Source organism: Schistocerca americana, chromosome 5, assembly GCF_021461395.2.
Source record: "Schistocerca americana isolate TAMUIC-IGC-003095 chromosome 5, iqSchAmer2.1, whole genome shotgun sequence".
Taxonomy (NCBI): domain Eukaryota; kingdom Metazoa; phylum Arthropoda; class Insecta; order Orthoptera; family Acrididae; genus Schistocerca; species Schistocerca americana.
Window position 1 is genome coordinate 171,057,781 of NC_060123.1, and position 18,217 is coordinate 171,075,997.

Consider the following 18,217-nt stretch of genomic DNA (forward strand, 5'->3'; position numbering starts at 1 on the left):
TGTCATGATGATCTCGATTTGGCCAGGATTTTTTTGTCACTAATAAGTACGTTACGTTATTGCAGTCAGTCACACTTTGTGTTGGCTCCCAAACTAATTACTCAGAATAATTTTTGAACAATGCTTTATGACTATTACTGACTTTAAGAATGTACTTTCACCAACATATTGAGGGTAGATTGAAGTCACCACCAAACTGTACTTGTGTCTGGTATCCATTAGACACAAATTTTCCATGAACCTTTCAGCAAATAGATCATCTGAGTTGGAGGTTGGTAAAAGGAACCAATTGTTAATTTATTCCTTCTGTTGAATACAACCTGTACCTGTACTAACTCCCAGCAACTATTTACTTCAGGTTCATTACAAGCTAAACTACTTTTAACAGCCATAAAAATGCCGCCACCAAGTTTTGTCTATCCTCCAGAACACTATTAGGTCCTGTGTAAAACCTTCAGCTAAACTTCTCTTAGGCTTTAGCCACCTTTATACCTTCACTCATTGATGTCATCTTTCAGTGCTTGTAAGAATTTATGCTTCAGTACTTCCTTTAAGTCTTGGAGCTCTAGCTATTTCCTAAACGGCTATAACATTTACAACTATAATATCTATATTTCCTAGGTGTAACCTTGTCCTGTGTTTGACCTGCCTGCTTTGAGACTGTACCCCCATTTGTAATTTTTTGAGTCCCTCTAACCTAAAAAAAAAAAACTGCCCTGTCCACTCCACAAAGCTCCTACAATCTGTGTAACTGCTTCTTGCATGTAATGGACCCCTGATCTTCTAAGCGGGTCCTAACACCTGTACAGCTTTTGGTGCATTTCAAGAATCTGTAGCCTGCACTGTTGCAGAACTGTCAAAGCCTTTGATTCAGACTCTTCACTCACATCTGTACCAAAGGTCTGCAGTCAATCCTACAATGTTACAGATGATGAGTTCTGCCTTCATCTTGCAAACAAGTTTGACTGTCTTTTTAATTTATAGCTTCACCCCTGCTTTTGCTAAAATTTGCTTCACCAGAGGGAAGCAAAAATCATTTATCCTTTTGGTATTCTATTTGGGAATATATTTATTACTCTTAATCTCGTATGGATTGTTGGCAACACACATCATTATTAAATAAAAGTACTGTAAGACTGTACCTAATAATCCTAACCTCTTAAACAGGTTACTATGAGATATACATGTATGAACCTTTCATGACATTTGTAATTACTGTCTAATTAGTGATTACTTGCCTTTGCGCAGTGAACACTATTTGCCTAATATACCTCAAAATAGTAACTGAACCTACAGGTGTTAGCAGAAATATATATTTTTTCCCCATCATTCATCATCTCGAACACCCAAGAAATTAGAACTTCCTGTCTTGTTTAATATTTCTTGTTGATACAGTATATTAATTGGAAGTGGGCTATTTTCAGCCACACAAAACTGTGAGAACTGTCAAGAGTACCCCCTGTGTGCCAAACCAGATACTGATTGTTCAATAACTTAAGGATTTGCTGACGAGTGACGTTGCCGGCCACCGCTTACAATGACGTCACCCGGCAGCAAACCCATAATTTATTTGAACAATCAATTCGTTGGGAAAAGTTAAGGTCTCACAGATACTGATTTCTTAAAAAGTAATTTTCTTATTTTTTCCCCCTTCTGTTGACGGTTCTTTACTTGGTTGAACAAGAACACTTTTATTGCCTGCAAAATAGGCTAATTATGTCTTGTTGTTCACATGAAATGGTGTATCATTGAGAGCAAAACAAAGTTGGTTAGCCCACCTTTTGAAAGCACCATTGTTGTGTGTCTCCACATGTAAATTAGCTGGTGGCCTTTCACTAATTTCTGGAATAGTTTAGTGTAACTTTCTGTAGCCTGTGTTTTTTATCTTTTTTAAAAATGAACTAATCAGATACACAATGACACTTTTCCATTAAAATGTAACTTCTGTAATAGAATATTATGCTTTTGGTAACTTGTTGATTACAGCCAGTATTATTTTTTATCATTAAAAAAATTTGTTTCTTTCATAAATGTATGAATATCTGACTCAGTAGAGTGGCACTCTTGAATGGCATACTTTTTGATTGGCTAATTATTCTACACTCCTGGAAATTGAAATAAGAACACCGTGAATTCATTGTCCCAGGAAGGGGAAACTTTATTGACACATTCCTGGGGTCAGATACATCACATGATCACACTGACAGAACCACAGGCACATAGACACAGGCAACAGAGCATGCACAATGTCGGCACTAGTACAGTGTATGTCCACCTTTCGCAGCAATGCAGGCTGCTATTCTCCCATGGAGACGATCGTAGAGATGCTGGATGTAGTCCTGTGGAACGGCTTGCCATGCCATTTCCACCTGGCGCCTCAGTTGGATCAGCGTTCGTGCTGGACGTGCAGATCGCGTGAGACAACGCTTCATCCAGTCCCAAACATGCTAAATGGGGGACAGATCCGGAGATCTTGCTGGCCAGGGTAGTTGACTTACACCTTCTAGAGCACGTTGGGTGGCACGGGATACATGCGGACGTGCATTGTCCTGTTGGAACAGCAAGTTCCCTTGCCGGTCTAGGAATGGTAGAACGATGGGTTCGATGACGGTTTGGATGTACCGTGCACTATTCAGTGTCCCCTCGACGATCACCAGTGGTGTACGGCCAGTGTAGGAGATCGCTCCCCACACCATGATGCCGGGTGTTGGCCCTGTGTGCCTCGGTCGTATGCAGTCCTGATTGTGGCGCTCACCTGCACGGCGCCAAACACGCATACGACCATCATTGGCACCAAGGCAGAAGCGACTCTCATCGCTGAAGACGACACGTCTCCATTCGTCCCTCCATTCACGCCTGTTGCGACACCACTGGAGGCGGGCTGCACGATGTTGGGGTGTGAGCGGAAGACGGCCTAACGGTGTGCGGGACCGTAGCCCAGCTTCATGGAGACGGTTGCGAATGGTCCTCGCCGATACCCCAGGAGCAACAGTGTCCCTAATTTGCTGGGAAGTGGCGGTGCGGTCCCCTACGGCACTGCGTAGGATCCTACGGTCTTGGCGTGCATCCGTGCGTCGCTGCGGTCCGGTCCCAGGTCGACGGGCACGTGCACCTTCCGCCGACCACTGGCGACAACATCGATGTACTGTGGAGACCTCACGCCCCACGTGTTGAGCAATTCGGCGGTACGTCCACCCGGCCTCCCGCATGCCCACTATACGCCCTCGCTCAAAGTCCGTCAACTGCACATACGGTTCACGTCCACGCTGTCGCGGCATGCTACCAGTGTTAAAGACTGCGATGGAGCTCCGTATGCCACGGCAAACTGGCTGACACTGACGGCGGCGGTGCACAAATGCTGCGCAGCTAGCGCCATTCGACGGCCAACACCGCGGTTCCTGGTGTGTCCGCTGTGCCGTGCGTGTGATCATTGCTTGTACAGCCCTCTCGCAGTGTCCGGAGCAAGTATGGTGGGTCTGACACACCGGTGTCAATGTGTTCTTTTTTCCATTTCCAGGAGTGTATTATTGAACTGGTGCATGGTAATCTGTGAGTACATTTCTGTCCAGATATTTTACAAATGATGTGAGACGATCAATTGGTTGGTGCTTCAAGAATTTGTTCAGTCACCTTTACTTGTCTGAAAAAAATACTCTGGCGTATAATCAAGAATATTATGCATTTTTAGTGTCCTGTTGGAAATATTAACAGTACCATGAAAACTGTTACCTTCGGCCTTGATTATTTTACTTATATTCATTTACATTTACTATATTACTTATATTTACTATATTACTTATAGTTTAATTACACCAATGAAATTTAGCAGGGAAAGTATCAATATAAACACGAAGTGTCTGGAGAATGGTTTTGGAGAAATTTATTATGTAATGATATTGCAAGGTGTCATCTTTTTGCATTGGAAATGTATGCTTCGTGTTTTCACTAGTCACTTAACTCCTACACTCATTTTTCCAGGTTCAAGGAGCTTGCTTTGAAAAATAGCATGGCAGCTCTTCATTATCTCCAGACAACATTATCTGAGATAATAGATCACACCGATGAGGAACAGACAAGGGAGGTAAGATGAATTGCTGAAAGATGTTGGTTATCTGAGCTTTATCAGTCTATTACCAAGTTCTCATTACATCACTTAGATTTTCAATGTGTTATGATTGAGTAGGGTCAGGTATTAATATTGAAATTGATTTCATTTTCCCAAATTTATTATTGTATGATGCGAATGGGAAGTTTGAAATTTCCCCTTACCACTGAGACTACTGTTGACAAGCCGGAAACGCCGAATATTGGAGAGAAGTTTTGTCCATTCTTGGAGAATATTTATGGAAAAAAGTCTTGCTACAAAGGCTTTGAGCTCCCCATCTTTCTTCTTAACATGGGCTTGTGAGTCCTTTAGGTTTTGTGTCAGTTGTTGTTTGTCTGTCTCTGCCTAGAAACAAGGCATATCTTATGATTAGTGAACAAGTACAGTAGGAACAAAACTACTTACATTCAAAGTAAAATTGATAAATATCCCTCCCCCCTCTCCTCCCCCTCTCCTCCCCCTCTCCTCCCCCTCTCCTCCCCCTCTCCTCCCCCTCTCCTCCCCCTCTCCTCCCCCTCTCCTCCCCCTCTCCTCCCCCTCTCCTCCCCCTCTCCTCCCCCTCTCCTCCCCCTCTCCTCCCCCTCTCCTCCCCCTCTCCTCCCCCTCTCCTCCCCCTCTCCTCCCCCTCTCCTCCCCCTCTCCTCCCCCTCTCCTCCCCCTCTCCTCCCCCTCTCCTCCCCCTCTCCTCCCCCTCTCCTCCCCCTCTCCTCCCCCTCTCCTCCCCCCTCTCCCCCTCTCCTCCCCCCTCTCCCCCCTCTCCCCCCTCTCCCCCTCTCCTCCCCCCTCTCCTCCCCCTCTCCTTCCCCCTCTCCTCCCCCTCACCTTCCCCCCTCCTCCCCCGCTCCTCCCTCCTCTCCTCCCCCTCCCCCTCCTCTCCCCCCTCCTCCCCCCTCTCCTCCCCCCTCCTCCCCCCTCTCCTCCCCCCTCCTCCCCCCTCTCCTGCCCCTCCCCCCTCTCCTCCCCCGCCCACTCCCCTCCGCCCCCTCCTCTCCTCCGCCCCCTCCTCTCCTCCGCCCCCTCCTCTCCTCCGCCCCCTCCTCTCCTCCGCCCCCTCCTCTCCTCCGCGCCCCTCCTCTCCTCCGCGCCCCTCCTCTCCTCCGCGCCCCTCCTCTCCTCCGCGCCCCCTCCTCTCCTCCGCCCCCTCCTCTCCTCCGCCCCCTCCTCTCCTCCGCCCCCTCCTCTCCTCCGCCCCCTCCTCTCCTCCGCCCCCTCCTCTCCTCCGCCCCCTCCTCTCCTCCGCCCCCTCCTCTCCTCCGCCCCCTCCTCTCCTCCGCCCCCTCCTCTCCTCCGCCCCCTCCTCTCCTCCGCCCCCTCCTCTCCTCCGCCCCCTCCTCTCCTCCGCCCCCCTCCTCTCCTCCGCCCCCCTCCTCCCCTCCGCCCCCCTCCTCCCCTCCGCCCCCCTCCTCCCCTCCGCCCCCCTCCTCCCCTCCGCCCCCTCCTCCCCTCCGCCCCCTCCTCTCCTCCGCCCCCTCCTCTCCTCCGCCCCCTCCTCTCCTCCGCCCCCTCCTCTCATCCGCCCCCTCCTCCTCTCCTCCGGCCCCCCTCCTTGTCGCCGCCCCCTCCCTCACCTCTCGTCGCCGCCTGTCTGTGATGCAGCATCAAGGGTAACCGCAGCCATGGTCTCCGAGCCGATAGTCCGTGCTGCTGCAAACGTCGTCGAACTATTCGTTGTCTTGCAAACGTCCCCATATGTTGACTCAAGGATCGAGACGTGGCTGCACGTTCCGTTACAGCCATGCGAATAAGATGCCTGTCATCTTGACAGCTAGTGATACGAGGCCGTTTGGATGCAGCACAGCATTCCGTATTACCCTCTTGAACCCTCTGATTCCATATTCTGCTAACAGTAATTGGATCTCGTCCAACGTGAACAGTAATATTGCTTTACAATAAACCACAAACGCGATAGGCTACAATCCGACCTTTATCAAAGTCGGAAAACGTGATGGTACGCATTTCTCCTCCTTACATGAGGCATCACAACAACGTTTCACCAGGCAACGCCGGTCAACTGCTGTTTGTGTATGAGAAATCGGTTGGGAACTTTCCTTATGTCAGCATGTTGTAAGTTTCGCCACCGGCACCAACCTTGTGTGAATGCTCTGAAAAGCTAATCATTTGCATATCACAGCATTTTCTTCCTGTCGGTTAAATTTCGCGTCTGTAGCAAGTCATCTTTGTGGTGTAGCAATTTTAATGGCTAGTAGTGTACTTGTTTTCGCTAAAAATTCACCTGTTGGTTTAACTAAGCTTTTTATTCAGGGAGAGAAGGGTGTTGCATTGTGGGCTACACTGAAGAAAGCTTTACAAGAAGAATTAGATGTGAAAAGAACTGTTGTCTTGACAAAAAGAAGAAACAGGAAGAGTCACTTAAAGAACATTTTCTTGTAATGAAAGAAATTGCCAGCCATGCCAATATACTGAAGCACTATTTTAGTTTGCGATTGATGGAATAGAAGATGATTTAGATGCAAAACTTTTACTTTACAGTGATGGAAGTGTGAAAGAGTTTAAGGAAAAAATGAGGCATTACAAGAGAGCTGTGAAATCATTGCTCGAAAGAAATAACAAAAGTTACAGCAATGAAAATTTTGGAAACCACAGTAAGAAATACACCACAGACTCAGGTAACAAGATAATAAAAGCACAGTTTGGGATCCAAACAAAAAGTTTTTCAGTTGTTATGCTAGTGGCCACAGATCAAGTAATTGCAACCACAAGAGCAAGGGAATGATATGCTTCAGTTGCAACAAGTTTGTCGCCAGCACATCTGAATGCGTGAAGGAGATGAGTAATCAAAAGGCAACCATGAATGCAAACCTGTTAAGAAAAGTATTTGCAAGAGTAATTTTTAAAAAAAATGAATAAGTGACAGAGAGGTGAAGGTGCTAATTGACTGTGGCAGTCAACTTAATTTCTTGTGACAAGCGTGCTAAGAAATAAAATGGTTTTGTTCTTAGGCAGTACTGGTTTCACAGCACTTACAGCTGCATCTTCTGGTGCAAGTTTGAGTCCAGTCATGGTACACGAAACATATTATGGGAAGACCCAGTATTCAAAATTAGTCCAATGCAACAGATTATCTGAAAAAGATGTATGTTGGCTTGTTTGTGGGAAGAGACCAAACAGCAAGGTCATCGGTCTCATCAGATTAGGAAGGACAGGGAAGGAAGGCAGCCGTGCCCTTTCAAAGGAACCATCCCGGCATTTGCCTAGAGTGATTTAGGGAAATCACAGAAAACCTAAATCAGTATGGCCGGACGCGGGATTGAAATGTCATCCTTACGAATGTATGTCCTAAAAGTAATAACATATGGTGGAGAATGCTCATAAAATCAAAAGTCAGCAGGCAGAGGTGAACAACCCCTACCTAATGGTATCTAGGTAAGGTTGCACCAGCTAAAAGCTTTTTTGTGGCAAAATAGCAGTAAGTCAAGGAAAATGGATGGCAGTATGAGAATTTCCATCAAAACCAAAAACAGAGGTGTGCAGGAAGGACACATAAGAATGGAAAAAGTACTGCTAGTGGACCGTCTACAAGATACCATATGACAGTTGATGTTCATCTATTCAACTTCACATTCAGTTTTGTGGGATCGATCTCCTACATATCTTATTACTTTTAGGACACATTCATTTTTTGCAGATAATCTACTGTATGGGATTATGAATGCTGAGTGTTTGTAATATTTTATGTACAGCGTGACTTGGCTACAATTTGCACCTAAAGATGCATCTGTAACTGCTGTGAAACTGGTAGTGCCTACGAATATAAGGATTTTACAGCTGAAGCAGTTTTATTTCTCGACATGATCAGGGTCTATACGACCTGAGACAACTGGGAGATCTGGGAAAAACCCGGGAATTTATTCATCCGGGAATTTTTTAGAATTCTGGGAATTTTTCATTGTTTTAGTTTTCAGTTACATTTTTGTAATCTTGAGTAGTAAGAACCAATACTCTAACAAAGAATATTACTGTATCTCGCTACTGCAGAATAATACTGCAGCAGTAAAACATGAATGAGAGAGGGGGGGAAAAAAAGAAGAAAATAAAACTTAAGTTGCAAAGTTAATGCACCATATACAAGAACAAAACACAGTGCTCATACAAGTGTCTGCCAACAGCAAAATGTGTCAAAGCCTTTAGGAAGACTATGCAGTATTTCATAACAACAAATCGCCTCCGATGAACGTGACGTCACAATTGGTTACTATAGATTTGTTTGAGCGGTTGCGAGCGAGCGTATGTGCATGTGCAGTTGAGTTGCGTATGAGTAGTACCTTCTCCCACTTCTGACTGCAGCAGTGTGGCAGCTGTACGAGCAATTGCAGCAAGCAGCCAGATGCTACCCAGTAAAATATTGCTGGTGGAAATAAATGACTAACAGGAAACTAAGATTACGTATTGTCTTTTCCGTGTATACAAGAAAATGAAATTTTGACAAAACACTTTGGGCCAGACCGCTACACTACTAAGGGCCAATTATACAGTCCCCGGCTAGCAGCCGCTAAAGTTCTATTCTGGGAGTAGTGCGGAAAACGCGTTGTATGAACACGTAATAACGCCTAACTGGAGAACAAATGTGGGATAACTAATCCAGTGATTGTTGCAGGTTTAGTGAAGTTAACCAGAGAATAAATTTTGACACTGGCAGGAATAGTTACAGAATTAGTGATGACAAGATTGTTTGTTAGAACGAGGAAGGAGAAGAAACGGAGACTCTCACAAATTAACAGAAGAATGATTCCAAATTTATATAAAAATTTCGTACTGCTACTTTTCGATCTCATGCTTCAGAAGCTAGAGAGTATGAAATGTAAAACTATTTCTTAACATAAAACTTTTTGCTTGTAGTAGGCCTAATAGGCTTTTGATATTGGTTCTTCATGAATTAAATTCTGTCGTGTTATAAAAATGACCATTTTTGGCAAAACAGTCTTGTTTATTTGGTGTGTGTAACAATTGCTGCAATATTAGGCAGGCCTATTTCGTTTTATCTACACACAGTGACAAAATACACGTAATCAGATCGAGAAACCACACCAGTCTTGGGTACATTTATATTAACAGCTTTTGTGGGAGTAGACAATGACATTTTGTTTTTGCATGTAGCAAAACATTGACAAACTTTGATGAGGTAATATATCCTTTCCCAGAAAGGAAAGTACGCCATATCAAATCCATGGCAAGATTGGAGAGAAAAAAGTTCTGGGACTTAAGGATTGAGGAAATGTGTACTGTCTTGCTTGTCTCTTGTTTTTACTCATTTTATGTATCCTATATTTAATTTTATGTCACTCAAAACTGCAAGTTATTAGCTAATAGACAGTAAAGACTGCAAATTTTCTGAAGAATGCTTGTTCTCCCTGTTACAAATAATCCCATCCTCTATTAATTGCAAGGAGAAAATATAATAATGCAGTAAGTGAAACAGGCAAAAAGGAATACAAACGTCTCAAAAATGAGATCGACAGGAAGTGCAAAATGGCTAAGCAGGGATGGCTAGAGGACAAATGTAAGGATGTAGAGGCCTATCTCACTAGGGGTAAGATAGATACCGCCTACAGGAAAATTAAAGAGACCTTTGGAGATAAGAGAACGACTTGTATGAATATCAAGAGCTCAGATGGAAACCCAGTGCTAAGCAAAGAAGGGAAAGCAGAAAGGTGGAAGGAGTATATAGAGGGTCTATACAAGGGCGATGTACTTGAGGACAATATTATGGAAATGGAAGAGGATGTAAATGAAGATGAAATGGGAGATACGATACTGCGTGAAGAGTTTGACAGAGCACTGAAAGACCTGAGTCGAAACAAGGCCCCCGGAGTAGACAATATTCCATTGGAACTACTGACGGCCGTGGGAGAGCCAGTCCTGACAAAACTCTACCATCTGGTGAGCAAGATGTATGAAACAGGCGAAATACCCTCAGACTTCAAGAAGAATATAATAATTCCAATCCCAAAGAAAGCAGGTGTTGACAGATGTGAAAATTACCGAACTATCAGCTTAATAAGTCACAGCTGCAAAATACTAACACGAATTCTTTACAGACGAATGGAAAAACTAGTAGAAGCCAACCTCGGGGAAGATCAGTTTGGATTCCGTAGAAACACTGGAACACGTGAGGCAATACTGACCTTACGACTTATCTTAGAAGAAAGATTAAGGAAAGGCAAACCTACGTTTCTAGCATTTGTAGACTTAGAGAAAGCTTTTGACAATGTTGACTGGAATACTCTCTTTCAAATTCTAAAGGTGGCAGGGATAAAATACAGGGAGCGAAAGGCTATTTACAATTTGTACAGAAACCAGATGGCAGTTATAAGAGTCGAGGGACATGAAAGGGAGGCAGTGGTTGGGAAGGGAGTGAGACAGGGTTGTAGCCTCTCCCCGATGTTGTTCAATCTGTATATTGAGCAAGCAGTAAAGGAAACAAAAGAAAAATTCGGAGTAGGTATTAAAATTCATGGAGAAGAAATAAAAACTTTGAGGTTCGCCGATGACATTGTAATTCTGTCAGAGACAGCAAAGGACTTGGAAGAGCAGTTGAATGGAATGGACAGTGTCTTGAAAGGAGGATATAAGATGAACATCAACAAAAGCAAAACAAGGATAATGGAATGTAGTCTAATTAAGTCGGGTGATGCTGAGGGAATTAGATTAGGAAATGAGGCACTTAAAGTAGTAAAGGAGTTTTGCTATTTGGGGAGCAAAATAACTGATGATGGTCGAAGTAGAGAGGATATAAAATGTAGACTGGCAATGGCAAGGAAAGCGTTTCTGAAGAAGAGAAATTTGTTAACATCCAGTATTGATTTAAGTGTCAGGAAGTCATTTCTGAAAGTATTCGTATGGAGTGTAGCCATGTATGGAAGTGAAACATGGACGATAAATAGTTTAGACAAGAAGAGAATAGAAGCTTTCGAAATGTGGTGCTACAGAAGAATGCTGAAGATTAGATGGGTAGATCATGTAAGTAATGAGGAAGTATTGAATAGGATTGGGGAGAAGAGAAGTTTGTGGCACAACTTGACCAGAAGAAGGGATCGGTTGGTAGGGCATGTTCTGAGGCATCAAGGGATCACCAATTTAGTATTGGAGGGCAGCGTGGAGGGTAAAAATCGTAGAGGGAGACCACGAGATGAATACACTAAGCAGATTCAGAAGGATGTAGGTTGCAGTAGGTACTGGGAGATGAAAAAGCTTGCACAGGATAGAGTAGCATGGAGAGCTGCATCAAACCAGTCTCAGGACTGAAGACCACAACAACAACAACAACTATTAATTGCGAGATTTTTTTAAAGAGGGGCAGGATGTCAAACCGGCCGACTGGGAGCAGGAGAGGCACCACAGGACATTTTAATTTCCACTGGCCTGAATATAGTTTGATGGCACCTATTACAAAATATTACATATTTGAATTTCACAGAATGAAATACAGAGACGTGCAATAGAAGAATGCTGTGTGAAGAGGTGTGGCACTGCACTTCGGCACACGTAAGACGAAATACAATGTGTTACCTTCCCTCGATCATATATGTTTTATGTATCATACTCGTCAGAAAGATGTGCGCTGCAAAATGAAGATATTTTTGAAAAGTCGATTTTTTTTTAATATTTTGATGTGCTACCTCTAACGCTCGAGGGAGGGGTAACGCCACTATCTAATATTGCTCCGGTTCAGAAATATCATAGATCCAGACCTGATGCACAGAGCAGTCTGAGTTGTTGTATGGAGGTGGTTGTCTCCACATGACCCGTGTTAACGTTAAGTGATTTTGCTGTTTCCTCTTTGTTTATTGTTCTCACGTCAAATGAAAGCAAAACAGATTTCTGTGGCTGGGATCTAGCAAGTGAATTAAAATACATTCACATAATTATGGAAGGCTGAAATATGTTATTAGTTTCAGATTTTATTTTGTTTCCACCTTTCTGACAGTCAGGCGTTAATTGCCTTGCAGAACAATGAAGTTATTTTTGTTGTTGTTCTTGATGTTCACTGACATGGCCACGGTACTCAGATTTTGCAGGTCTGGATGAATCTAATTTTTGAGCTGAGATCAAGGCATTGGAACATTGGAACACATTAGTGTACAGGGAGAATGCATTGAAAAATAAAAATGTTCCGCTAACATAAGTCGTTCCTTTCTATGCCATTCGAAGAACTTTCCAGACAATACTTCTAAATAATAGTGATGTGGCAGGATTCTATAAATTACTTCTGCCAAGACAAATTGTTTTCTGGAAAACTGTAAGTTAAATAATCCAATTTTGTAAACACCAGTAATTGACGTCTATTGTGAGTCTGAACTGGTATTAACTGCAGAGTTGTTCATCAATTGTATTTAAAACAAAGTGTTAAAGTCCTTAGACTATGTCATGAGCCCCGTACAGTGTAGGTACCACTGTACAATCTCTCCGTTCTGAGCACATGCTCCAATTAAACCAGGGTTTGGCAAACAAAGAATAAATAAAAGCCCAGACTCTTTGTCAAGCCAGAAAAAAATACAAGTCCCAACTGTAGTGAATTCATGAAAAACTCTTAACACACAAACAGCAAATGCAAAGCCATCAAATAATGTTAATGCAAACTGTGGCTCAACTGTGGAAATTTCACTAGTGCTGGGGCTTGCAAGCAAATAATTGGAAGTTTCAACTAAAACATGCAGCTAGTAGGCTGTGCAGAATGACGCAGCTCCTGCTTCTGTGCAGTCAATTTTTTTATTTTCATTTCCTTAACTTTAATAGAATTTGAATTAAACAGAGTTTAATTGCTAGAACAGCAATTAGTTGAAAATAACTTCTTTAAATCAGTCTTCTGACTGTTTTGAAGCAGGCTACCATGAATTCCTCTCCTTTCCTAACCTCTCCATCACTTTCAACCACTTAATAATTTGGCCATCAGATCACCTCATGTGAAGTCCGTCGAGCATTTATTGGACACGAGCGAGAGGTCAGTTCATGCACAAAACCTTGAGGGGTCTACAGTTTCATTATGTTTTAAGAATGAAAACCTGGTCCAAGCAGGTTCTAATCTATTTATTGTCTTTGCTATTCACTAATTTTGACTACTGGTCATTTTCAAGCACCTATCGCAAGTCTCAAGTCTCAAATATGACGTGAAGCTTGAGGCTTGTGATAAGTGTTTGAAAATGATTGATGGTCGAAATTAGCTAATAGCACAGACAATAAATGGAATACAGCCTGCTTGGCCCATGTTTTCTTTCTTGTACAGAAAGATTCAGCTAAGCTATTCAGCTCAAATATTTCGGGAACCATTTAAGGTATTGTAATTCTGTTTCCTCCCAAATGAATTGTGAGTAAGTCCTCAGTGAATGACATAGTCTTTTTTCATAGCTAAATACAGAGATAACTGTATCAATGAAACAGACTGCTTCTTACACAGAAGTTTCATACACAAATAACTAAATACATCATGTCAAATAAGGAAGTGTGTTGCCTGCTGCAATCCCAGTCTAAAAGGGGCACAGTGGATATATAGCATTAATTCTGTCTGTGTCGTTCACTTATATCAAGTGCTGGTTCGATTGGAAGGGGGGGGGGGGGGGGAGAGAGGAGGAAAGTCTTTCACAAACCAAGACAATCTTCTTTATGAAGACTGCAGAGGAATGCAAAGCAAACAGTTGAGTTGTATGCACAAAGGTATCCCACAAGATGGTGTCCAACAAAAATGACATTTCAATGAATGTGCAAATAATTACTGAAATGGGGCTGGAATATGCGCAAGAGGGTAAGTAGCAAGCTTGCGACAAGTGGAGCTTCATAAATAGATGTTCATGCAGCTATTGCTCATAATCCACATATTAGCTCCAGAGGAGTTAAGACTGCCTCAGGCATAATTCAAGCCAGAATCGTTTGCAAACAGCTTCTATCCATAGCATGTGCCATTTCATCAGCGGATTAATCAGCAGAATTGCAGAAGATGCATTGAATTCTGTTGCTCTGTTCTGATAAGAGATCTGGACTATAGGTTCTTTCTTCAAAGAATTCTCTTTACCGATGAAACTAGCTGTACAATTCATGGAAAGCTGAATGTAAAAAAACATACATTATTGGACAGCAGAGAATCCACACCGGATGAGGTAGGTTAAACATCGGAGGCAGTTGGTGTGACATTTGGTAGGGGATTATTGGGGACTATGTGACTGGTTGTTACTTCATTGAAGAAACTTTAATGGGTGTTAATGTTGTAGGAAAGTTCTAGTGGAATTTAAATACTTACAGACACCGCTCACCAAAAAGCAGAAGCATTGAATTCTTTATAAGTACAAACAAGAAAGAAAACTTGCTAGCATTTGGAGTTATCCTTTTATTATGAACAGAGAGTGCGTGTGCCCCCCCCCCCCTTCCACACACACACACACACACACACACACACACACACACACACACACACACACACACACCTCTCTGCCTATGCCCCTACGTGGTGCTATCTAGTGTAGTCTAGTCAACACAAAGGATAACTCCGGAAGCTAGTAAGTTTTCTTTCTTTTGTTGGTGCCTGTTGACAACTCAGCACTTCTGCTTTTCAGTGAGTCGTCTCCTTTAAACGTAAAGTATTTACAAATTTCAATGGGTAAAAGACATCCACAATTTCTTACTGAAGTGCTACTGGCTTTCCTAGTGATAGTATCACTTGACATATGTAAATGTGTGTGGTACCAGGAAGATGAGTGCTTGGCTCACTACTCTCTTGTGTCCGGGAAAGCACCCATCCAGCTCTTCCCTGGTCATTGGATAGGACATTGAAGAAGTTATCAGTTGACCTGCATGTGTGCTTGGTTTGACACAATAGGAAGTTTTTCTCTGGAGTAGACTCAAAGATAAAGCTCATGCACAACCCAAGAGGATTTAAAACATTGCATTGTGGCAGCATATGCAGTGATATCAAATGTATTTCTCCAGCCTGTCCAAAGTCCTTGTACTAGTGACTGCAAATGTGTATTTTAGTAGACTGAGGGCATTTTGAAAAGCTGATGATGTGAATAGAATTTTAAGGAAGTGTTTATGTCCACATTCCTGTGTGATGTCATTATAAACTCATGACACTACGTCATTATTTAACAGACCTTAAACTTCAGTTACTCATTTTACAAGTCCATCCAGTTTTTGATGTGCACCTTTCTTTCAAGGCTCTGGCAGAATGAAGAGAACTATTACCAGAGTTAACTACTGAATCACACTTAGATGTGTGTGCCTTGCCTTCCAATTGGTGTGTCAGTCCAAGCACATGTAGCTGTGTCTCATTGTATCACTTTTAAATTAATCTTATTTCCATCATTCTGTTTTTTCAACTTGACTGTCTTAGGTGTGCCAAGTTGGAGTGCTGCATCAGCTTCACAGGACAGTTCCGTAAAACATCATAAACTTTCAAAGAAAAACAGCATTCCATGTTCGAAACCAATAAATACTAAGTTCTAAATATTGTAATTTCTCTGAAACTACTGATCAGGTTTTGAAGAATGAAATGCTTTTCAATTTCTGTCACTATACATCATTTAGTTTCCCACATTTCATTTGGGTAAAAACAAGACTATATGTTTATTGGTTCAGAAAATATTTGAGGTGAATAGCTTAGCTGATTCGCCCTCTCTAATCACCATGCAATTCTAAACATTGTAATATTGTGGAACAAACTTCTTCATACCTGATGCATTACAGTTTTGCTGCATGGCATTTTAGTCTGTCTAGTATTAAATATATTCCTCACTCCACTCAAATTAATAGATGCAAACCAGTTTGAGATTTCAGTAGAGATTATGGTCACTGGGCGCCAGGTTATAACTGTAATCATTCTTTATATCTTTATTTTTTTATTCTCTGCATATCCTGAGGCACACATTCCCTTCCACCCATTTTGTTCTCTTACTAAACAAAAAAAAAGTCCCAGAATTTATTAGTAAATGAACTGGTTAGCTTTTATGTGTAAGCTTATATTTTTGATGATTAGTTTGATTTCAAAATAAGTATAGTGTTCTTAGTAACATAATAACAACAGAGCAGCAGTAGCAGTGGTGGTGGCATTGACGGTGACAGTGACAATAAATAATAGCTTCAACAACTCTAGTTCTTTGAATAAGTGTAATTTTTCTCTTTGGATTCAATTACTTTAGTATTACACATATACTCTGTTGTCAGTCGCTAACATTTACTCAATTCATAACAAATGTGCAGCAAATTTGTTGTTCTTTTTTATACCCTACTTATGTTTGGATTTAAATACTTGGTATAACGGCACTGACAGATGTTTATTATTCCTTTTGCTTTTCTTTTTAAATTCTGAGTAATTCACTGTAGAATTTCTAATGCCAAGGTGGAATTGAATTACATAAAATCTTGTTTTAGATTTGTTTGTTAGGCTGTTTCTCTTTCAGACTTTACATTAAGAAATAATATTTTAAACATTGGTCACTGTGATGAAAATGTATTGTATTCAGCTGTAGTCTTATTTAATGCAATCTCTTACTTACAGTGCAAAGAAAATCCTATTTTCTAAACAGAGCTAATATATCAATAGCATATGTGCCAGAGGCTTCTTGTTTCTACAACTTAGTTCTTGGAAAGGATAACTAAAATCTGATATTAAATATTAGGATGCAGAATTTTTTGTGATTTTCTTTTTAGTTGTATTTGTTTATTTCAAGTACTAATTCAGTTTAAAGGAATAAATTTTATCTATTTAAGTTCCAGTTGTTAACATCAGTCCTTTTCCGAGAACAAGACGACAGCACCTTTGGTTACAAGAAAAGTGTTACTGAAGAAGAAGATCAGCTGGAATGCCATCGTAGGAGATCCCAGTTATTTGATCAACTTGTAGCTTTCTTCCCAGAAAATATGACTCAGCCAAGAGGTAACTTAATTGATCTAATTCAACTGTGATCCCAGCAAATATTTCGACAAATTTCTTTCTCATATGTACTATGTTGTGAACTGTCTTATGTTTCTGAAAATGCCCATCTTTCGGAGCCTCTTCAGCTCAGAAAAAAAGTTTTTGAGGCATGTTGTGCATATATTGTAACATACTGTAAATAGGTGTATAGTGGAGGCGTAGATCATTGATCACAAAACCCAAGACTGTAAAAAGTATATCTCAGGTATGCATCATTGTAAAATACTGTAATTATGTAAAATTGTCAAAGTATTTTTAACATCCTTCATCTGGTACTTGTTGTATAAAACGTCTAGGTTATAAATGAAACCAGTCAGACCGACCTCAAGCATACTGTTTTCTATAAATAAGTTTATTGTATTGTATACATAATACTTCTTAAAAAATCCTATAGCTTCCTGTTTAATGGTTTAATCATAAATGTATAATTTGTATGTTATATGACTGTAGTGACTGTAATACAATACAGTCTCAGGCATTTATGTCTCTAAATGAGTATCTTATTTTGTGTATTAAGTATTATATTTGGTTACTGAACTAAAACCAGCATCTGGTGTAAAGTACGTGGGAAGTTTCTGGAAAGCTTATGACTTAAGGTTTTTGTTCTCACATCTAATATCCAATATCTATTACATTTTCAGTCTACTTAAAAAATAACACACTTCCTCTTGGTTTATTTGGTATTTCATTATTTTTCATGATTATCTGCTGAAATAAGAATCATTATTATTTTGCAATGTTTGTGACAACATTCGGTTGTGTGTACTTAACTCGGTGGCCGGTAACAGCTTTAGAGAGAGAGAGAGAGAGAGAGAGAGAGAGAGAGAGAGAGAGAGAGAGAGAGAGAGAGGGGCGGGGGGGGGGGGGGGGGGGCTTACCAAATGGCGAATGTTATGTATTTGGACACATTTGTTTTGTCCAAATTTATAAAAGTGTTACTGAGACTGTCATGGGTGCAAACATTTCCTTTGTGCCTTGTCACAGTAATTTATTACTGACAAGGCAGCAAAGCACTGTGAAAATTGTCAGATTAGTCTACTGTATTTAGTTCGGACTGCACCATGCTATAGTGTGTGTGACAGAAGTTATATTCCATAATCTTACTTAGTACTACAGAAAATATGTGTTGAAAGATATTTGTGAAAAAAAAATCTTAGTTTCTTGCAATTTAAGTCAATTATATCAGAGGTCAA

General features: G+C 41.4%; 1 protein-coding gene across 2 annotated transcripts in view; it reads left to right on the forward strand.

Annotated features, from left to right (window-relative positions):
- LOC124615713 (muskelin) overlaps positions 1 to 17,810 on the forward strand; it is a 163,660-nt gene extending 145,850 nt beyond the window's left edge. For both annotated transcript variants that reach the window (XM_047143766.1, XM_047143767.1), the window contains exons 14-15: positions 3,979 to 4,081; positions 16,820 to 17,810. In XM_047143766.1, coding sequence (XP_046999722.1) covers positions 3,979 to 4,081; positions 16,820 to 17,014 — 298 coding nt within the window. In that variant the 3' untranslated portion in view covers positions 17,015 to 17,810. The remainder of the gene's footprint in view (positions 1 to 3,978; positions 4,082 to 16,819) is intronic.
- Positions 17,811 to 18,217: the final 407 nt, after the last annotated feature.